Below are 23947 nucleotides of genomic sequence, written 5' to 3' on the forward strand. Positions count from 1 at the left end.
AATGGGAAAGTTCACACTATTTTTCTAAGTTAAAACAAAATAACAGACAGCTAAAGCATCATCAGTTTATTCTGTGTAGAATTGTGTATTCCTTACTCCACTCAATGGAAAAATAAGAAATGCATAAAATCAACTTTGAAGAGATGACATTTTTTGTATTCTTTACATATAGTCTAGTCCCCAAAAAATGTTTTCTTTACATATACTCTTATCCTTAAAAAAATATTAAAAAAAAACAAATTTAAGATTTTCATTTAGACTAAATTGGCCTATTTCTCTTAACATTAGCAGAGCTGAGAGTCGTCATACCAACTGAGGCTCTGATCCTATGAGAGTCTGTTCAGATGATCCCAAACGGCAGCGTCGGTGCATTTTAAGAAGTTACTGTGCTTCAGCTGGAGTTGGTAAGCAGACATGTGGTCCCTGTCAGCTCATTGCAATGACAAGTACATGGTGTTCACTTAAGCTGCCTTCAGCAGTTCCAAAAGGCAGCCCAGGTGAAGGCATAGGAAATATGAGCATTTAGGAAGAACACTGGAGGCAAGCTAAGCTTTTTTTATGTACAGCTTCAAAAGTGGTGCAGCGGCTGTTGTTTTCCTGCATATGTGTGGAAATGGAAATTACTTTTACCGTTGACTGGAGTAGTATCATGCATACAATCAGCTTAAATCAATGACATGAGTTGTATCTCCAGTTCTGGGGGGTGGGAGACAGGAGGGAAGAGAGAGAGAGAGAGTGTGTGTGTGTGTGTGTGTGTGTGTGTGTGAGTGTGCGTGTGTTGGTGCGTGTGTGTAGAAATGGAAGGAGAGCAAGAAAAGCAATACCTTTAAAAAACCACCCACCTCAGTCATCTACAGTTACTTGATCATTACTCGATTTGAAATGAACAGAAAGTCTTCTTAAATCTTTCTTCAAAGGAGAAAAAGAAATTCAGATGGAAACCGCCCCCACACACACACACACCAAAAAAGTCATCATTTGGGACTCTAAAGCCAAAATAATGATACAGATAATAAAACAACCTCATACTGAGACTATCTTGAAAGACAGTTTGCTACTCATTATGGTATGTGGATACAACATTTTCACGGTGTCACTGGCTGAGTTCAGCACACAAAATATATTCAAGGCAGAAAGAGGACTTTTGCACTGATGTAAAAGGAAATAACCAGTAAGATTTATTTACATTATCCAGAGCAGAGTATTTTGTTTCAGCATGTTTTTCCTCAAATTGCAAACATAAGAATATGCCTGGTCCTAATACTGCTTGAGTTAATAAAAATTGTAGTTTCAATTTATAGGAGGAAAGTGCACGAATTTCCAGGTTTTGAACCTGTTTGCCTTTCAGTACACCTAGAAAAATCTTTGCTGACAAATACATGAACTTATTGTTCATTTTCTGAGATGAGGAGCCCAGGGAGCTCAGTTAATATCTGTTCCACAAGCTTCTTATATAAGCATAAGCCTACAACAACATCTTTCATCCTGACTTTCTCATCTATAAAATGGGTTTAATATTCTTTCCTTCCTCCTACCCTCATCTTTGTTCTTGTCACAGTGAGCTTTTAATGCAATACACATAGATGAGAGCCAGAGTTGAAATGAAGATAAGCTGATATCCACAAACTGCTTAACCAGACATCTAAACATCAAGAAGATGCAGTTCTAAACTGTTCAGAACAAAGAGCAGTTTTACTAAACACACCCTTTATTCTGATGTCTAAGTATGGATTTAAGGGCCAAATTTCAGATCACCAGTGAAATTTGTATCCATAGGCTGCAAAAAGGAAATAATCTTTGAAAATTAAAATACATGCGGGTATTTTATTAACTATTGGACTTTTAAGGTGTTAATGCATTTTAGTCTCTTGCTGCTCACTTTTTGAAAATCTTCATAACGACAACCTATTGAGCTTCCCATTGGAATGATTATACTTGTATGCATGTCTTTTCTCACCATCTGATGTCTTGGCAGCAAATCAACTTTCAGTGAAATAGAAATCAAATCTGTTTCTTTAAAGAAAAATGTCTATGAAAGACATGCTCTCTTAAGTGACATGACTACACTGCGTTTGTTTAAGCTTCTAACAGAGGAAACATTCATCTAAATGTGAAGTAAGGCATTTGAAAATTAGTGTTTGCTATCATAGAATCATAGGATAGTTCAGGTTGCAGGAATCATCAGGAGATCGCCAGCCCAAACTCCTGCCAAAACCACGGTGAGCTACAAGGTCCATTACTGAGGGCTTTATTCAGTCGGGCCTTGCACACCTCCAAGGATGGAAGCCACAGCTTCTCTGGCAATAGCCCTATTGCCTGACCATCCTCGAAGAGAAAGTGGTTTTTGTCCAGTCTGAACCTCTATGGCCAGTGCACCACTAGGCCCAGTTCCACCTTCTTTCTAACCTCCCCATACGTAGTGGGGGGCTTTCTGTTAGGTCACCCCAAAGCCTTCTCTTCTCCAGGCTGAACAAGTCCCATTGGCCCAACATCTCCTGGAAAGGCAGCTGCTGCAGCTGCTGTTGTACTTGAGGACATGGAGCCCTCTGCTGTACTTGTTCCCTATTACTGTTGTCTTTCTGCCCCAAAATGCACACCAAAGTCTATGTGTGGTCTGACACAATGGTATTTTTCTTTTCCTAAAACACTTTTTTTTTTTTTAAACACTTTCTTTTCCTAAAACACTGTGTGTATCACAGCACTGTTCATAACGTCAAATTTCAAAAATCCAGCTTTTTGTACCTTCACTACTGGGCCTAAAGATCTATAGAACCTTAGAAATTCATTATGGATACTTCACTGTGCATTTCTCAAATTGTTTTTCTGAGTTAAAGATGCTGCACCAATATACATTCTCATCATTTGCATTTAAAGAAATGGAGTCCAGTCATGCAAGGACTCAGCATATGGAAATGGAATCAAAATTAATGGAAACTCTATTTAGGAGACTCGAAAGAATACGATCAATGATAAAGAGTCACAACAGAGCAGTATAGCTGAACCTAAATAAAAACTTCCACTGGCTAAAAAAAATCCCTTCAGTACCTAACAGTAAGTAGTGCCAAATAAACTGCATAAAACCTGTGAGATATTCTGTGCACATAGACACAAAATAAGAATATTTTAGAGGATGAAGAGTTTTCATCTAAAGTAATTTGACTGCTTCTATGTCCTTTAGATACATAAAGAACTAAGACAGAACAATATGAAGACGACACTTAGTCTAAATAAAAGATATTCCAAAATTTGTAATCCATGAGGATAGTGCTGTGTCTCTGTAGAGTACAATCTGTTCTCATTTCTGCAGATCTACCACTCCTGTCAATGTGGATCTGACCACTCACAGATTTATATTCAAAACCCAAAGACAGACACAGTGGACTTTGATGAAGAAGAGATTAGGACACCGCCATAAAACATACCCTGTGTGTCATCACCTACCATGATTCCTAGATTTTAATGTGTTTTACTGATAATCTATTTTCCTATTCTAACTTTCAGCCATTGCAAGCAGTACCTTACCACATAAGCAGTACCTCAGAATAGTTACCAGGGATCTATGTGTATATGTTGGGGGCAGTGAGGGAAGAGGGAACAAAAAGTCTTACTACAGCACTATTGAACAGAAAATTGCTTCTGTATCATTAAATGGCAAAGGTTTGTATGCAATTCCCGCCAGGTGATTGCCCTGAAGATGTTATGTATAGAGACATTCCTGTGCTCCAACACTGGCAAAGTCTGAGTTTTTCTGAAGGCTGTTCTGCTTCCTAGAGGAAGACACTGATTTTTTGCTATAATCTAACACAAACTGTTATCATCCAGTATGGTCTCTTGTGTGAAGACAGCTGTTTTGTTGGACAATCACTCCTGGACCTCAGTGAAAAAAAAATGGCAGCCATAACGTCTGACAAAATTGAGTGGGTTCAGTAAAACAAAAAAAAAACCCCAAACAGTAAAAAACCCTTACTGATTATCTTTCACACTAAAGGGACACCGGATGCCACTGACACCAACCCTCTGAGAATAAAAAAAGCAACCAAACACTTGCATGTAGTAATGACAGTTTGAAGCTGAAAGGGCTCTCTACCAAGTGGACAGAATGACCAGATTTTGCTTATAATTTAAGTATGAAATCTTTGACTGGAAGAAATATAACAGCCTGCATGAACTTGACAACAGGAGTACAAAAAGTTAATACAATGATCGCTGTATTTAATAGCTTTATTAATTTTTTTTTTTATAGGGGCTTTATTTCTATTAATTCTCTAGCTTTTTTTAAATCCCATTATACTTCTTTCCTTCCTAACTTTCTGTGGCAAGTTTCTACAACTTAATGATAAACCTTGTAGTAAAAGCTGAAAAGTTACTGTTGAAAAGTTGGTTTAGACCTACAGCTTAATAACGTAATGATCTATCTCTGCAGCGTCATGCTTTGAGAAACAAGGAGTACTTCCTTATTCACATCTTCAGAGCAATTTTGCAAGATGCAACATGTAAACGCACCAACATTTTGCTGAAGCACTCAGTTCAGAACACTAACTCCTGAAGAGCCTAACAATATTCCCAGACATAACCTTTTTTTTTAAAATTACTCTTCCTAGAGGCTCACTAATCATTCTCACTCATCTCACTCACACTGATCACTAATCATTCAGGTAGAGTATTAAGAAGCAAACAAATAGATGAAAAAAACATAACTGGCACACCAAGCTCCTGCAGACCTTTGGAACCATGACAGACAGGAGGAAAACAAATTAGTTCAGCAAGGTACTGAACAGACAATTTCAAATGTTGCTAGCTTAATCCCAGTTTTGGTTTCCTTCACATAAACCATAATTTATTTTTGTTACTGAAACCATACCATAACTCATCTGTGAAAGATTACTATAGATTTTTGAATTACCAGTAATGCATTTAAGATAAATGAGTTTTAATAACTTTAATCTCAAGTTACTCCAAGTGTTTTATAATACCAACATTAATTTTTAACAAATTAGATTATATTGACTTTTAAAATAAGGCCTCCTTTGGAAGACTTATCATTTAAACAGTCTTCAGGAACTGATTTTCTACGTAAAGTTAATTCTCCTGTGAATCCATGGAAAACAAAACAAATCCTGATCAACGGGAGCTACACTTTGCAATATTGTCTATATACAGGCTGAACTATAGACTCATTCTCAAGGACTAAGTGGTGATTTTTTGGCCATTCTTTAAATTCTTTTGAAAAAGGAAGTTGTACTAGCTTATCTAAATTAAATTATCTGTTACAGGTTTGTGGCATGTACTGTATGCTTCTGGTGATTTACAAGACACAACCAAACTCGCTTCACCTGCACTAGCAACTAGACTGGAAACAGGAATAGAAAACTGAAATGACAGCATTTTTATTTCAGTGAGTTTGTAGCATTTTCCAATGCCTCAAATCATATTTCAAAAGGTAAATTATTATGCAGTCCATAATGTCTGACTACCTGAAAAATACAAAATTAAAGGAGAAAATGGACCTATTATAGATCTTTCACCTACACACCTTTACAAAAACTCTAAGTCAGTCATTATTACTTCTAAAATGTCACAATTTTCATTTTATTAAATACTTTTAGATATTAAGATTTGAAAAATAGGATATTTCTGCCATGGAGTTGTAGCTCCTGAACTCAAGTCAAAATATAAGGGGCCTTTCCTATGGCACTAATGGCTCTGCCTATTTGATCTTTCATCACTTTCAGTAATTAACAAATAGCAAAATGATAACTAACTTACCTTAATTGATAACATGAGAAAACACAGCCTTTTTGTATTATCCCTAATACTCCAAATGGACCAAATAAAGATAATTCGTTCTGCTATGAAAACACAACTACAGAATCACAGATCATATTGCCTATCACTTTTCTTATCTCAACCCATGGCAATACTGTTTGTCTGATTTAATTGCAGCTGGAAACTAAATGCCACACAGCCACTTGCTCACTCCACCCCTCCCTGCCAGGGACAGCGAAAAGAATTGGAAAGAAAAGGTGAACTTCATGGGTTGAGAAAGAACAGCTCAATAATGGAAAAGAAATAAAATAAAATGCTAATGACAACAACAACAGAAATTAATTACATAATAATCACTGCTACTATCTTTGTTATTGTTGTTGTTGTTATTATTATTGAAAGGAGAAAGAGAGGAATAAAACTCAGGAATGGCAAGTGATGCACAATAAAATCACTCACCACCCATCCCCAAGCAGTGATCAGTGCTTCCCATCCAGCTCCCCACAGTTTGCACACTGAGTGTGATATTCTGTGGTATGGAATGTCCCTCTGCCCAGTTTGGGTCAGCTGTCCTGGCCATGCTCCTCCCCCCCGGATTGTTGTGCACCTCCTCACTGGCAAAGCATGGGTAACCAGAAAGTCCTTGACTTAGGGTATGCACTACTCAGCAAAAACTGAAGCATAACTTTGTTATCAACATCATTCTCATTCTAAAGCCAAAAAACGCAGCACTGTACCAGCTACAGGAAGAAAATTAACTCTATCCCAGCCAAAACCAAGACAAACAGCAAAAAGCTCTGGGACAATTGTCACATCTTCAAATAAAAAAAAAGAAAAAGCATGTCTGAGTAACTGAGACTTCTATCAATATTTCTATCAATAAATCTAACCAGGTTTACCACAGACAAATGAGGAGAATTGTACAGTCTTCTGTGTCCATGAGTGATTCCCCTGCAGGCTCATCAGTATTCTGAACACACCTGTGCCACACACCTTTGTCCATTTGGCCAAGAACACCAACAAATGTTAGTGAAAAGTTCCAAGTCTTAAGAAGTTTGAATATACGGCATAGTAAATTTCCTAAAGCTAGAATTTATTTAATTAAATGTCCTTTTTTTATCAAAATCTACATTCAGTTTCAAAAAATAAGGCAAATATGTTAATAATATAGAACATATAAATAAATATTATTTTTTATATATTGAACATACAAATAAACATACAATAATAAAGTAACCCTTGAAGTTACCCTACATTGCAATCTCTTTCTGATATTACCACAAAAATGAATGAGGAATACTGGAACAAAAATGACATTTTTATCACTTATATGAATTACAGCACTAATATCAATTGCAGCAAGAAATAAGTCCCTTCTTAAGGACACAGGTCAATAAAAGACAGTACATACACTAGTCCTCTGTCTTTAGTTCTTGGAAGTGATAGGTAGTTTTAGCTATAGATGTCTGTAGTTTTTGGACATCAAATTATCTTCTTTGTGCCTGTTATTTTAGATATTTGTCTTCAACAATTTATCTTGGTTTTCCAAACCGAGATAATTCAGAATTTTTCAATAAAACAGAAATTGTATTGACTGCAAGAGGCAAAAAAAAAAAAAAAAAAGACATTGACATATTCCACAGAGGCCTTGGTGTTAACTAGGGCCCACTGAGATCAAATTCATATCCTTGATTTGAATTGCAGCTGTCAAGGACTTCTTAAATATTCACTAAACCAGAGCAAGAATCATTATCTAAATGAATTGAGTCACAGTCTGCCAGTCTGCCATATTGTCTGAGATCTCCCGGGGTCATTCACATCTCAGTATGGGAAACTAGAGATTTACCCTCCCACCTCTATGCCTATTCAATTCTGTACCTGGCAAAAATAAACCTTTTCAAGAAAATATTTTCTTCAAAATAATACTGTTCTCACAAAAACGTTTTATTTACATCTAGTGGTAATTTATTTCCATACAGCCCCAGTAGGAAGGTCTATCTGTCAGAGTAAACCGAGTCTCAAAGTACTCTAGAGTCTACTCTTGCTACAATGGTTTTTTTTTCTGATAGAATAATTTACTCAAAATCAGTTCCACCATATTCCCTACAGATGCCTATACACTGCAGTGAAGACAGGAATCTATGAGGGTTCTTTGTCTCCAAAATAAAATAAAATAAAATAAAATAAAATAAAATAAAATACCAAACACAAAACCCTGAAAAAACCAAACAAACAAAAGCCTAAAAAACAACCTACTTTTACTTGCCCACACCAGTATGAAACATCAGCTGGACTTTCTAAATGAAAAATCACAGCCCTACAATCTCATTGAAAACTGCTGTACAATTACCTGCCTTGATTTGTGGCAGAGATATTCTCAGAAACAAGCATTATTTGTACCCATGTACATTTCACGAGAGAGTGAGTAGTTTTGTATAGCATTTCTCCTCTCATTAAAAAAGAGACAGGTACAATGCTGACATCCTTGTTAATAATAGAAAATGCTAGAAAGTACTCGTTGTCTAGGATACTGATTTAAAATATACTAAAAAGCTGCACTATTCCTATAAAGACTCTGCAACTAAGGCTTAAAATACTTACTTGATAATGTCTCCTTCAAGAGCAATCACTCGTTTAATGATCTTCTGTTCAGGATTTCTAGGAGACCTGAGACAGGGAATAAGGTTACACAATCAGTAACATTTCCAATGTTTTAAGAAATTGAAAGAAATAGACATTATGAAAGTCATTAGAAAATTCCGTGTTCTCCTTGATTTAGCATCAGTCATTATGTTCCATGGTGAAGTGAAGCTACTGCAATCTCTGTCATTGCAAACCATTACTGAAAAGCAGATGATGATCTGCTTACAAACACCACAATAATCAACATACCTTTTGCCATGAAAAATACACTCCACAACACTAGAAGCAAAGCATCCCACTACCAATGAGAAGCATACCTTTGAAAATAGATTAATGTATTAAAACCTGAATTCCCCATCATATTGTGTTAAACATTTATGTCATTCAATCGCTTTGGGAAAAAAATCTTCCTATGTTATATTAATTTCTATCACTGATTTAGGTAAACTTTGCCTAGGGAATTGTGGAAATTTAAAAAAAAAAAAAGTTACAAAATTTTATGAAAGTTTCAGCTTCTGAATGCATTGCCATGTTTTCACTTATCTTCCCATATGTATTTTTATTGAGTAGATTCTGATCACATAATACATAATAATATGAGAAAGCAAAGATGAACTTGCATGCCCAGCCTCAATATTCGAACTTCCTGAATGAACACTAATAGATAGACTGTTAAAAGTATTATTCTACTGTACTTTTGACAGGTTAATGTAGACATATATGCACCATCAATTTTCTTTTTCTTTATACTTTACACTTTCCCTCTTTTCTTTTACTTTTCGCTTTTAATTATTTAATATGCAAACTTAGTGGAATGTCTTCATGTTACTAAAGAAACAATTCTTTTTATTTGCTGCTTGTAGATAGAAAAGTCAGGGAAGGAACAAACTGCTTTTATTTTCTGTTGATGCTTGGGTTCTCCCTATTAAGACTTCAAGTACAGTCTGCTAGACTGTACTGACAGAGGTGTACTTTACAGTTTTCATGTCTAACACCATCTTTGAGCTCATCTCTGGTCAAATGGTAGCACACTAAGATTACACTTCTTTAAAAAGCAAAGCTGAGCTAAGTCTGGATGAAAAGCTTGCCCACACTGCTGCATGACTAAAGGCATTTGAGGTTCCCTACCATTCCAACAGTTAAAAAGAAAAAATGGGTTCAGACTTATTTGTTGATTTTTTTTTTTTTTTTAATATTAGGCCAAAAAAAGTATTCTAAATATTTTAAAATTAGTCTGAGGTATTAGGTCTTTTTCTTGTGGGTGCATGTCAATACATTTGAAATAAATTTCTCTTTCAATGTAATGAAATAAAATTCAAGAAGCCTAATTCTGAATTTCAAAATATCAAATGGGTTCCCTTTACAGTTTACCAAGCCAGGAAACCTTATTTTCAACAAGCAATAAGGAACACTGAATATGAATAAAGACCATACTTTGACTCCCTAGTCATCACTCAAATTTTCAAATCATTACGTAATTTAGAGTAATATTTTATTTAGCATTCATTTTATCTGAATAGTTGTATATTCCAGTTAAGTCTTGAATTTCATGTTCCTTCTTAAGGTAGAAATACACAGTTTCATAATATTTTGTATGCCAATCTTGGGAGGAATTAATCAAGTTTCAGATGCTCATATGATTTAAATACAGGGAATATCCACAGCACTTTCTGATGCTGCTCCTTGCAAGCAACAATTACTTCACTGAGCACTCATTTGAGCATTGACCATGTCTTATTCTCAACCAAAGCACAGTCTAAGAAAAGACAACACACCTTTACTACAAGCTATTACAAATTAAAAATATTTTTTGAAGTTACTTTACTGCCAATTTATTTAATTTTTAATCCATTTAAGTTCAGGCTGTAATATTTTCATGTAATATTTAAGCAATTGAAATGATAATACATAATGTATGTGATGAAATGTGCATTTCTTAAAGATTGAATGAAAACAAATTTTATGTTTGCTCCTTCAAAATCCTGTTCTGGTTCAATGCCTTACTTTCAAAGGTTCTCAGCAACTTCCCAGTAGGCATTTCCACTTGATTAGAATATATATATTGTAATGCAATTACTGACCCCTCCCTTAATTTTCCTTCCTTGTGCAAAAATTTCTGCTGACCTTGAAAAAAAGTCTCTCTAAATTTGAGGTATGAGTAGTTGTTCAAAGCTTTTTTTTAGCTTTTTTGCTAGCAATGATATATTTGAACCAAACACATAATTTATCAGAAAAACTTCAAGGAATTCCTTGCAAATAGTTATTATGAATCAGTAATATTTTTAATATTGGAAGCCAGAATATTTTTAAAATAAGCTTCATACTAACATTCTGATTATAATTCATTAAAATGGCAAAGGACTGGTAAAAGACAGATTAGCAGGCTCGAAGTGGCCAATAACTTTTACACCAAGGATTTTCAAGAGCTGAGCAGAATGGTTTTTTCAAGAGCCAGTGTGCAAACAGGAGGTAAGAGAGACTGGTTCTGAAGTGATGGATATTGATATCTTCCTGAATGGTGTATAGCATAACACTGGGATTTCACTGGTTATTGAAATCACAAAAACATACAGGCAATTTCTCTCTTCTGTGTTCAACCCTGTAAAGAACAGTGTGGGATCACAGTACTACAAAGCATGTTTCCCAGGAAAAACAGGAAAAATATTACAGCCGGCAGAAAAATCCACTTTTTAGCACGCAATTGTCAGATAAAAATGGTGACAATTCCCTGAAAGCTTTCTTTTTACATATTTAGCAACTGAGTATTTTTGTCAATATTACTCCGAAACATTTCCCTTTCAACCACTTGGATTATTTATTTGCTCTAGTGAATACTGCCCAGCACAATTTTAAACAATTGCTCCATGAGCTAATTAACATTTGATCAAACAAAAACTTTTCATAACATTTCTTGATTTTGTATTTGTTATTTGATTCTTTTTTCATTCTCTGAATTTCCTAAGTACCTTTTTCTCAAGAGTGTGCACAGAAAATCATGCTTAACTTCAGTTTCTACAGGCTTTTCTAGAGAGAAAGTTTTTAGAAAATGCCCTAAGATCCCAGCAAAATAAGTGAAACACAGTCCAACTAAATGAATACTACAACATACAATAATATTTTTTTTCCTTGAATAAACACTCAGATATTTTGGGTTCCTACATTAGAAAGAGACCTGATACTGTGAACTGAATGAAAAAGCACACAATATATTTCAAAGGGATAGCTTCAATTAGATACTTTGATGATCTACATGTGTTTAATGTTACTCATCCATTATTATAGACAACCTGGAAAGATTTTGTGCTCACTCTTTGAAAATTACTGGATTTTTTATACTAACTTAGCATCTTCTAGAACAGGACAAATAACAGACATTTATTAAAAAGTTGCAGGGAAAAGTGCCTAAAGTTTTCAATTTTTGTATGTATGTATCTATTTATATGCACAAGTATGTATATTACTGTTAGAAAATTACTTCACTTTTTATGAGATAGAAGCAAGATGTTTAGGCAGCAGCCTGGAAGTTTGTCTTCAGATTATTCTCAGTTTACTTCAGATTGAGATTTATGTGATTTGATCATCATTTACACGGAGGCAACTGAAGAAACTAGCACTGTGTTGTTGTAGTATAAACGGACTGAAGTAATGAAGACCACCTTCTTCAAAATCAAAATTTCTGCTTCTATTTATGTTGTTAATGACAGATACTGAAAAGGACTTAACTCCATAAAATAGGATAAGGGGGGATTTTTGAGATCTTAGCCTAACATTGCAATTCAAAGCTTCACTCAGTGAGCTGTTCATTTCCCTAAACTAAGTCCTGTCTCATCAAAAATTCTAGCATAGCTGGAGTCTACACTTCTGGGAGTTTCCAGGATTGATGCAGGATGAAAAATACGCTGCTTATCTCCTTCTCAACCCATTTGGGGATCCAATAAATAGCTAGAGAAGTAACTGAAATGTGATGGAGCCCAGAATAAGTGGTATTAATATACCTAAAGAATTGGGAACCTCACAGTATGGTTTTGGTGGCTTTACCTAAAAAACACGCTTGGAGGAAGAGGAAACAGAGAGACACATTGGAGCTATCTCATTCTTATTTTCTGTTGCTCATCCTTGCTTCCTGTTGCCAGCATATTAGCTGATGCTCAAACTCTGTACAGTAGGAAATATGTAGCAATATCCATTCTTTCATTCCTCCAAGTACCATAGCTATGATAGGACAGATCCAACATAGCCAATTCTAAATATTGTATAAGAATGGAAATTTACTTAATATATGCATATATTCTCTAAACTAAAATATTTTTCATCTACTTGTTTAAATTTTTTCCCAGTCCATAACTTTCATCTAAATTCCATGCCTCTTTATGCAGATAGTGAATCTCATAATAAATATAACATCTAATTACATCACAGGTTATGACACAATTTCTATATTGTGGAAAATAACATGCAATATAACAGCGACGGAAAAAAAAAGTTCATACTTATTTTCTTCTTGCTTTAGTTATCATTCCTGTTATCAATTTCTCTTGTACAGAATTACTGCATTAAATGTATCCAATACCAGGTTTACTATCTGTGTTCAGTTTGGATCCACCGATACAAGAGACGTACTCACAACTGGAAAAATGTGACACCAAAATAATAGTAACAGAAGAGCAAGGTAACAGCAGTGGCTAAGGAAATCGGGTTTGTGCAGATCAGAGACTAGGCCAAGGGTTCAATTGCTATTGCCATCTATCTAATTGCTGAGTAGGAATTCAGAATTTTTGGAAAGGTACACGGCAAAGGAGATTAGCAAGCAACATGAGTGGCAGCAAGGGAAATTCCAGTGGTGCCGGCTGCCCTGAGAGGCTATGAATCACCGAGGTACTCAGAGCTCAACGGGACACAGTTCTGGGCAGCCTGACCCAAATTCAGAGTCTAACCTGCCTTGAGTGGTTGGTAAGGTTAGATAACCTTAAAACATTAATTCTTTTTCACTTCTACAGCCTTTAGTCTTATTCAAGTGTATGAAGAATCAGGATGTTAATATCTTAAAAGACAAAATATTTTGTCACAGATGCAAGCTCTGATGCTAGAAGAGACCCTACCGATCACTTTATTTATCTACTGTAGCCCACAGATAGTTTTTTTCTATGTTTTTCTTGCAGTACTTAATTCTATTATAAAGCATTTTTAAAGAACATTATGATATCATGTCTCAACGTTCTGAGTTGCAATGAGACTAACATCCAGAGAAATTACTCCACAGTTTAATTATCCTTGCTATTAGAAAGTTGCATCTGCTTTCAAAATTGGATTTATCCTAGTTCAATTTCAATTTCATGCCTACTCCTCCAAGGCAGAAAACCCCTCAACATCTTACTTCTTCATGAAGAAAGATTTGGGCACCATAGTTCTTGGATTCATCAGCTAGAATTTCCTAAACTTCTTAGCACACAGTTTTTCAATTTTGGGACTATTTTTTGTTACCATTTTTCAAACTCCTCCAACATTTTCATTTTCTTCTTAGCACACATGGGAACCTAGTATTATTCAGCTTGGATAATTACTACGCTTAGTAATCAATTAAGTAGAGCAACATGGCCTTATTTGCTGGCTCAATCCAAAAATTTCTCTCCTGTTTTTCATTCCATTTATTTTTGTATAGTCAGAAAAAAAGCTCATCCTTTTCATCATAGGAGCTGGTGTTGAAAAGATACCAAAAGTGACAATTAAACCTTCTCTGAGCGAACTGCTTGCTAAAACAATAAAGTTCAGATCACTACTTGCACTTCACATTGTATAAAGCATGTTTGTGAACACCAACCATGTGATTTACATCATGCTATCCTGTCCATCCCTGCATTCCTTGCACGCTTGGCCAATGATTAGGAAGTCAATTGACAAAACCAGCACCTACCTTTGGATGACTCAGCAACCTGCTGGAAATATTACTGTTCACAGATGTGCCTCCAACCATATCTACACCTTCACAGCTGAACAGAGCCTGTTTCATAATCTGTCTTATGTCCCCCATTAACTCCATAAAAGGCAAATTTCTTGATCAAAACATAATGTGGCAGTAAAAAGAATACTTGAAGAAACCAGATATCTATATTACAGCCTGTATCAAAATTATGTTTAGCTAGCTGTTTTGTAATTTTACTGATAAAACATACCAGGTTTGCTTGACAAAACCTATTCCTGATTTAACAACTTTATTTTAGCTTCTACTAATAGAATGAGAAATAAACCAGGTGATGATTTTGCTCAGACAAGACATTTCTAAAGCCCTTTTCTTTGTTTAAATGCTGGAAATTTATTGCAGGTCATGAAGTCATTTGCATTTTCTCCTTTGTCTTTCAGCCTCTTCAAAAGAGTCATTTTCCAAATGGTATTCCACACTACAAAAACTGTTTTGAGTCCTGTTCTTGCCATTCAGTATCAGTGTTTGAACCCCTTTCTGGATTAAAACTGTGTTATACCTTTAGAGGAAGTGAAATAGATTAGATTACCAATTTTGTCAAACAGAAATATTATGTAGAAATTATATGCAATTTTGAAAATGTTAGCAGCCAATGAGAGCATCAAAAGTAATTCCTCAAATGGTCCTGGATTTCCTTTGGCCTAAATTTGAGGAAGTAGGCCCCAGTCTTAATAAATACTAGTTTAGTGAACCATTTTGAATATTCACCATTTTTCACCCATAATTTACAAAATAACTACTTAAAGACAGCAGTTGCACCAACTGGTTAGGCATAAGTTCTGGTGATGCTTGATTTGCTCAACACCTCCAGTGCAAAATATCTACAAAGATATAATTAAAAATATGAGGAAAACTGCTTCTAGTAACATCCTGTAATTCCTAACTCCATATTGCATCAACATTTCTTCAACCTCTGTTAAAAAGCAAAATAATTCACTGCCAACAAACCTTTTTTGTTTTTACTGGAAGTAGTGTTTCATAATAATTATAGATTCCAAGCATGCACTGTTGGAAAGGTAGTTTTGTTTTGTTTTTCTTACATTTCAAACTGTTTGTGTATAATCTAGAGTAATGTTTCCTTGAAATTTCTTGGTGAATTCTGAGCAACCTCTAAACAAAAATAACAATCTGAATATAACACCTGCATGAAGCCTCAGAAAAGGAGTCATACACGTAGTAAACAATTCTCTCAAGCTCTGCTTTTCTTAGAAGTGTTCAAGAAACAAGTGGATGTGGCACTTAATGTTATGGCCCAGTCAATAAAGTGGTGTTCAGTCAAGGGTTGGACTCAATGATCTTGGAGGTCTTTTCCAACCCTAATCATTCTATGATTCTTTCATGCTTGTTGCTCCTTTCCCTTTCTATGGGTTTCTATTCCTTTCCTTCTCTCTACATCCTGATTTAGCCTTGAGCTTTCAAGTAGAGCAGGAAGTAACTCTCTAAAGCAAAAAAGTGGCTTCCAAGTAAATAAACATCCATAATGTATCTCCTGCTACCAGACACTATTTAGCAGAGATCTCCTACACTAGGGATGAAGTTGGAGGGAAATTAATAAAGGTTTCCATAATTTCAAAACATCTGACTTTTCCATGGTACATCTACAGCATGCTATAATTGAAACCTCACTGTATGATGAGACATCAGCAGCATCTGATTTTCAGTGTTTTTCATAGATGTTGGAAGGATATCACAAATAATTTGATCTTCATCAGCAGGTAACTATGGATTCTCCCCAGCATTAACTAGATGTATACTTCCTATATGACAAAATTAAGCAATCTTTTCTACACTTCAGATCAGGCAATCAAAACTGTGTATCTGAAAAACTTGCAGAATTATATACAAGACAAAGCCAAAAAATAATAATAAAAAAATAAACTACACCTCCATTAGAAATTGGCATTTTCATTTTTAAATTGCAGCCAGTTAGCTACCGTAAGGCAAGAAAGAAAAAAAAAAAAAAGACAATAAACTCTAAATAAAATGTTTCACAGTAATAAAACTAATTGGTACTGCAAAACAACAAGGGACTGAAAAAACCTCAAAATACTATAGTAACTTGGAAGTATAGCTACTACTTTGAAGTAAAATCACATTTAATTGTTTCCCAGCCTTCCAATCTAACCACTTTCAGGTTAAATGACTCAGCTGCTTGTAATGCAGACTGTGTAATCACAGTAGTTATGTGCACTTGACCTTCTTCCTGTTAACAAAGAGACTCAATTAATTACTTGCTGTTTTAACCGGCCATTTCACCTTATCTTCACCTTTTTCAAAAGGGTTGAAAAACTCTAACTTAACCTTTGACTTTGGAAGCATACACAGAAATATTTATCAAGCAAATAGGAAGTTAGCCTGATCTAGGAATGAGAACACCTGAGTTTCTATGCTTAAGTCAACAACAGTAATATATACACTGTTTCATTAACCCCTATGCTGTAGTGTAGGAGCCACATTTCACCTCCACCACAGCTACCCAAATATTCTACTCTCTAATGGAAATAAAATATTACTTCTGTTGCAACAGACAACAGAGGGAAAGGCACAGAAAACTGCAAAATGTAATCAAATGCTTGAAAAGAATTCTTACATTGCCATATGGGTTATTACATAGAAATAACCTAATTTATCTACACATTACCTATTAGAATGATCCAAAAAGTTATCATACGTGATGTAAGATGCACTTTTTTACCTTCTTTGATTCTGGGATTAGACCTGTATTCAGTGGCAACTCTTCCAAGCATACAAAATTAAGTAATCAGTTGCTCACCCTAAAATGGCAATTGTAGCTACACACCACACACACACATTGGGCAGCAATTTTCAATCATTATTCCTTTCCTTTCTGATGGGGTACCAGAAAACTTCTCTAGTTATAGAATGCCACAACAACTATTAAAAAAAGGACTGGATGCATTTTTAGGTGTTAAAAACATCAGTGACCTAGGAACCAAAACGTTATCTCAAAATAATTTTAAACATTAAGAAGTCTGGTTCTCATATTATCTCTCATGGATACCAACTTTAGCATGTCAGATAGGATTAACATAATATTTAGTAAAAAAAATATGACTCTGAAGAAGCTGAAGTTTTTGTCTATTTTGAAATCACCTAAACTCCATCAGCACATTGCTTTTTAAATTCTTCTAATGCTGTTTCAAGCACCTGTTGTGAAAATCTCTTTCTTGATAATTCTAAGTAGCTGGATATATTTTCCCAAATTTAATCTCAGCTACAGTCAAGAAACTAAGCCTTTCAAATGAGTTAAGTCTGTTATAGTCAATGCACAGAAAGTAACAATTAAAGTGGGATGAATCAGTCTTTGGAGGAGTATCCCTCTCCTCGATGACTACAAAAGAAGACAGACATCAGCTTAGTCTAGCCATCTTAACATTAAATGATTAAAGACAAACTGCTTAAAAATGTTGTTTCATCTACCTTATAAGTATCTGTAGAAGATTTTGTTTTTCAAATAACACAGGAAAGAAAGTATTAATGGTGAGGTAGAGGATTTCCAATAACAGTGTAATGTATACTTTTTATATCGTTGTAATATACTTTCTTAGTAAAAAATAGTTTAAGAATAGAGACATGTCAACATAAATTCACAGAAAACCAAACAAGCCAACAATTTAAAGTTCACTACAGAGGCCTGTAGAAGTCCTGACTTGAGAATTATCTCTTTTTTTTTTTTTTAATAGAGCTGCATGCAATACAATTACTTTTTTCCATGTTTATGACAAAGAACATGAAAATCAATTATCTTCCAACTGGTAAAATGTAAAGACGGAGGTTTAACTAAAAAAAAAATTTGTATCTCTATTCATGGTCATTAAAAAAACCTGTCCATAGGACAGAATACTAAATATCTCAAAGTTCTCAGTAAGCACACGAATATATAAATTATTTTCAGACTGTGCAACGTTAAATTCACTGGAACTTTTATACAGTTATATCATAAAATAACATTTCAGAAATAGAGAGTGCTGCTAAGGATTTACATAGCTGAAAATGTAGGGTTTTTTTGTAATAGAATACAGAAAAAAAGTGAGAAATAACATCAGCAAAACAAAACCACAGTTACAAAGTTTTATTTGCAGAAGTTACAAGACATGCTTAAAAAAAAGAGCAGTAATAAGATTATTGGACACAGGTAACACCTCTCACAATAATAAGAAATCAACATAGAATTGGATTTTTGCTTCACAGCCTTCACTTTTAGTTTAGATAGCATTTGGGGAAAAATGCCCACAATTAACTGCAGGTTTCCACCCTGCAGATGATGTCAGGCTGAATTAAACATAGATTGGCTTCTGTGACAGAAATCTTTGTAGTAATATAATTTATGACCTGCTTATGAGGATTTAGCAAAGAGACGCAATGGTAAATTTAATAGGGAGTATTTTTCCCCACGATATTCTGTCTCAAAACCTGATCTTCTGTGTCAGCAGGTCACCAAGCATTGTGCTCCATTTGGTACTAATTGCATTATCCTCTACTTAGGAGCCTCCAAAGAAAGCACAAGGGACCCTGCACAATAACTATGGATATTGTTTTAAGTGAATTTGATCACCTGAGCAGGCATAAAGAACTTTGAGGAGCTTGTCAAGAATAAACAGTACCCCGTGTTGGTTTTTGCCATGAGATTTTTAGGATTCTGAGCTGTAAGACATTTCTTCTCTTGTATGATGGCAAATATATTTAGTTAAAATATTAAGAAAGGAAGATTAAATAAATAAGAAGTGTCATCAACAGTGAACAGCATAAATGAGTAAAGTATTTATACTTACAGATGCTTTTTTCCCTTCATACATAGCAGTTTACAAGCTTTTCTGACAGCGCTCCCCTTTGCCATGAAGGCCAATCTGCTCCCTCTCTGCCCCAACTGCGCACACAGCCTCGGGCTTTGGTCTGCACACTTGCTTCCCAGTTCTTCCCACGCTACAGTCCGCTCTGGTTATCCCACCCAAAATGAATTCTTTGGTATCAGGCAGCAGCAAACCCCATCCTAGCCCCATCCAGGCTGTCAAACCCAATCCTATGCCACAGTTTCCCACAGAAGGTCCCCATCACCATTTTCTCCAAGGAAGTGATATGCTGCTCAGAATGTTGCTAGGTAAGGGAGAGACTGGCAGAAGAGACAAGCAGGGAGGGAGAAAGAATGGACTAAATTTTGCAGACACTTTTTTCACATTCTGAAGACTAATTCCTCCTCACCCTTTATCCATGAGACTAAAGTTCAAACAAATTATTTATAATTTTTGTATATTCACCTTTTTAAACTGGATCCATGAAGATCGATGTGAATTCCAGTTTTCCTAAAATTCAACATTTTTGGCCCAGTCTTAAGTTTCTTTTAATCCACATTGGTTTGTTTGGTTTTCTTTTTAAGCAAGTGTCTTATTTCTGAAAGTTTTACAGAACAAAAAAAAAGAGAAAGCCATCTCACAGAAAACAGTCAGAAAGTTAGCAAGGTAAAATGCAAGCCAGAAGGACTAATGACACAAGTTTGTATCAGAAACTAGTATGGAAGAATAATTCTTTACTTCTTAGTGACTGGAAGTATTGGCAGTATTAGCAGCATGAAAACTTGGGAGGAAAAAATGCAAGATACAGCGTGGGATTAACAAAAATTTTCAGAATTTTTTTCTTAAATGTGTTAACTGTCTCTTGACAGAGAATATCAATTAGAAACACAAAAAGGTTAATTCAGCTAATTAAAACTTGGCATTATTGGCTTTGCCAGTCTAATTTTAAGCCTTTATATTTTCATTAAAGGTGTATATCCACAACAGGTTTGAAACACAGACTTTAATGCATCTGAGTTTGACAGAAGCTCTTTCACATCCTTATTGTAAGAAAGCAAGAACAACAATACAAATTATTTGGGTTATGAACAGCCAAATAACAAGAGTAATAACTGGGAAATCATACAGTTTGTTTCAACACTCGTGCCTACTGTATCACAAAATTAATTATTTAGACCAGCCTAACCTTATAATTTTGATTCTCCAAAGGTTATTCTACTACACGTTCCTGATAGGTATTTGTTGCAGTCAAAAAGCATAAAATTTAAACTGGAATGTATTTAAGTTGTATGATGTAGTGTTTTGAAACACTAGCCGTATACTTCTGGCTCCAAATCTAAAGATAGCCCTTGCATATGTGCTTCAAATGACGCATCACTACAGAAATGGTTACCAACACAGTTCCTTAAAACTCAAGCTGGCAATATGTTTAGAAAGGAGGATAATAGTAAGGCTGTCAGAGCCATAATGGTAGAGGTATAACCTTACTTCTCTGAAAGAAGCTGTGCAAGAATATAAAAAGGTATCTATGAGATTTGTTCAAAGAATTTATACAACTCAGAAACAGTAGGATTAGGGTAAGTTTCTTTTTAACTGAATAGCAATACTAAGACTTACTACTTATGTAACTCTCTGTACATTCAAAGCACTAAGTGACTGACATTCATGATTTCTGGTGTCTGATAAAAAGCTACCAGTGCACTTATCTACACTATTCAAGTTTGGTGTGCAGACAGTATGCAAGAGAACTAAGCTTTACAAATGATTAATTGAAACATAATCAAAATGTTATTAAAAAATAGTTGTCACATTTGGAACATAACATATTTCTCTGCTTTGTGATCAGTTCAAGTTGTCAAGATGAGTTGCCAGCAGCAAAACAACTAGTGACAGGCAAGGAGTACTCAGCAGACAAGGATGTTTGTGGTACAAATCTGTCATAAAAAACATAATATGAATCTCTCAAATTCCTGCCTGTTTATGAGCTTGGAGGAGGAAAAAAATGGAAGCTGTTCTTCCATTAGGTGTTCACAAGCGTGTCTTTGTTAGGATTAGGCAGTATTGAATTGAATGCAGTGAGGAGCAAATGCCCCTCATCCCTAACTCCCCCCCAAAGACGAGCCAATTCATTCACGGGAGTGGGGAATTCCATACTGCTGGCACACTCGCACATGTGTTTCCACAAAGGGCAACACTCACAGGTGGGTCAGTCCAGTCAATGCAAACACTGAAATATTTGTTTGAACTTTCTTCATTATACTTTTGTTTCATAAAGTAATTATACTTTATGAATTATACATAAGAAAAGTAGTTGAAATACCTCCCCAATATCATTATATGTTATCTGGTTGATGGTAATTATCCTTATGATTGCTACTAGTCAGCACCAACTATAAGACAAAGTCACTCTAACTTCCAGTAAAAGAAGGATCAAATTATTTTTTGTCTGTAAGGTGCTAAAGAGGAAGACATGGGTAGCTGCCATGAAACTATGTTGATAATGTACATGTAGGCCAGAGATTTCAGGTCATGAGATTTCACTCATTTAACTTGATATTGAGCCTCATAATTTGTGATTGATTAACGTACAACTTGGCATCCTACTTTCATTTGAAGATTCTAATAAATGGTCACTTTCAATAGCACTTTTTTCCCCACTGGTTATCCTCTGAGTGTTAATAATATTTTCACATTTGAAGTTGTCCAACATCCTTTATATTTTTTCTCAAAATTAGGTTTGATGTACAGAATAGGGTCAAATACAAAAACTTTCAATGCTCACCTTTATGCATGACAAACTCTGTGTATAATTTTAGAAGAGCTTCTCTCTCTCTCGACACAGATGAAAAACATTTAAAACTATTTTACATCCTGAGAGTTGTTAGCCAATTCAAAGAAAGATGCAAGATCTCTTTTCTTTTATAAACTGCTGTCACCATTACTACTTTATGAATAATTTAATGCTGCCTGTGTGAAAAAATTAAACAGGGGAAAATAAACCTTGCAGTCCCCTCACATCATTTCCACTAGCCATTCATCTTTACTTCTTTAAATTTTGTCCCCACTTCTGCTCCACTAGCTTACATGAGCTGGTGCAAACCTTGGGTGAACTAGAAGAAACGGAGCCAAAGGCAAATCTCATTAAAAAAAAAAAAAAGAAAAAAAAGTGCAAAAGAAAATCACAGTGTAACCTACAAAAATGGTGTAACTTCTGCTGTGTTAGTGAGAGTGGGAAACTGAGGAATAAGGAACAGATATCTCTCTTACTGACTTTCATGTTTTGGCACATTGAAATCGTTAACTTGTTTGAATTAAGAACATAGACATCTAAGTAGAAAAATTTTAAAAGGTCAGATAGACTAACAGGAAGCCTGACTAACAGCATATGACCCAAATAAACAACAAAGTAAAAAAAGCATAAAATAAAAATTATAATTTGACTCATTTGAACAGTCACACGAAAGGAGATGCATAAAAACAGTTTTTAGACCCCTAATAGCTGAGTTCTGGTCCATCGAGCTGACAGTCAGTTCAGTAAATAAATTTCTGCAACATTCTTGGCTGCCAGATCTCAGATCACATTTAGTCTTTTAAACACATTCTCAAATTTGGCTAGATGATCTATAGTCCAGTGTTTGCAAAAGTCAAGAATGTTGCAACTATCTCAAAAAGGTAAAAAAATAATTCCGATCGTATGGAAAATCACAACTTACCTTCAAAAAACCTCTAAATATAAAGAAGTAGAAAGCTTATGGATTACACTTAACAGTACAGTGTTCCCTCAAGAATGATTTTGTAAGCTACAATAATAGCTCCTAATCATATTCTGAACAAAAATGTATTATTTCTTTTCTTAAAAAATTAATGACATCAAGACATTGGTTTTGGAGATAAGGTGAAAAGAGGGAATAAAAACTTGTGTAAACTAGAATTTTTAACACTAAATTCATTTGAGAATGAGCTGTATATTGCTTGCAGCAGTTCAGTGAGACTGCATACATTCCAGAAAAATTTTACACTGTAAGTATCTTAATGAGACAGATGCAGTCTTCTCCCCAACTGTTGAATAACAATGTCATCACTCATGTAGTGGAGCAGAAAATGTACGAACAAAATTAGAAAAACTTTCTCCATTTGAATATAACAAGCCCTTAAATGCATAATAAATTTTGGAAAGAAAATTAGCCATAGAAACACTAATGTGCACTGTGTATTTAATTTCTTTTATCACGTGTGGAAATGCAGCCCTCTACTCAAATGATCAGTTTATAATCATACAAAAATTAGAAGGTACTAGCATAATTCAAGCAAAATTTTATAAAATGAGCAGTGCTACTAGATGCCCAACTTAAGATGCCTCAGGGCCTTGTTATTTTCTTGGTTAAGAGCCCCTTTTCTACTTAGTTTAAAGTGGGTCCAAAAGTCATAAGGTATATAGAAAAAAAATTATTTTGTCAACTAGTATCCATCTGAAGGACCTCTAACACTGAGTTATACAAAACTTGTAGGAGCTCACATCAGTCAATCTTGCAGTGGTGTATTGGTATGATCTGTGAGTTCGTGAATTCAACAGCAAAAAAAGGATTAGATAATTATTAGACCTCCAATTAGCCAGAGATATCATCACCATTGCCCTCAGGAAATGGTATAGAACCTTCTTGTAACACTTAGCAGACAAATACATTATTTCCTTATACGATGTTTCTAGTCATGACCCACAAACTTGACTCCCTGGCTTGAGATTATACCT

General features: G+C 35.0%; 1 protein-coding gene across 3 annotated transcripts in view; it reads right to left on the reverse strand.

Moving 5' to 3' along the window:
* IMMP2L (inner mitochondrial membrane peptidase subunit 2) overlaps window positions 1–23947 on the reverse strand; it is a 427594-nt gene that overhangs the window by 134178 nt on the left and 269469 nt on the right. For all 3 annotated transcript variants that reach the window (XM_042018035.1, XM_042018040.1, XM_042018036.1), the window contains exon 4: window positions 8368–8433. In XM_042018035.1, coding sequence (XP_041873969.1) covers window positions 8368–8433 — 66 coding nt within the window. The remainder of the gene's footprint in view (window positions 1–8367; window positions 8434–23947) is intronic.

Source organism: Corvus kubaryi, unplaced genomic scaffold (genome assembly GCF_017639235.1).
Source record: "Corvus kubaryi isolate FWS band 111438036 unplaced genomic scaffold, C.kubaryi_AGA036_p1.0 137, whole genome shotgun sequence".
Lineage (NCBI taxonomy): Eukaryota > Metazoa > Chordata > Aves > Passeriformes > Corvidae > Corvus > Corvus kubaryi.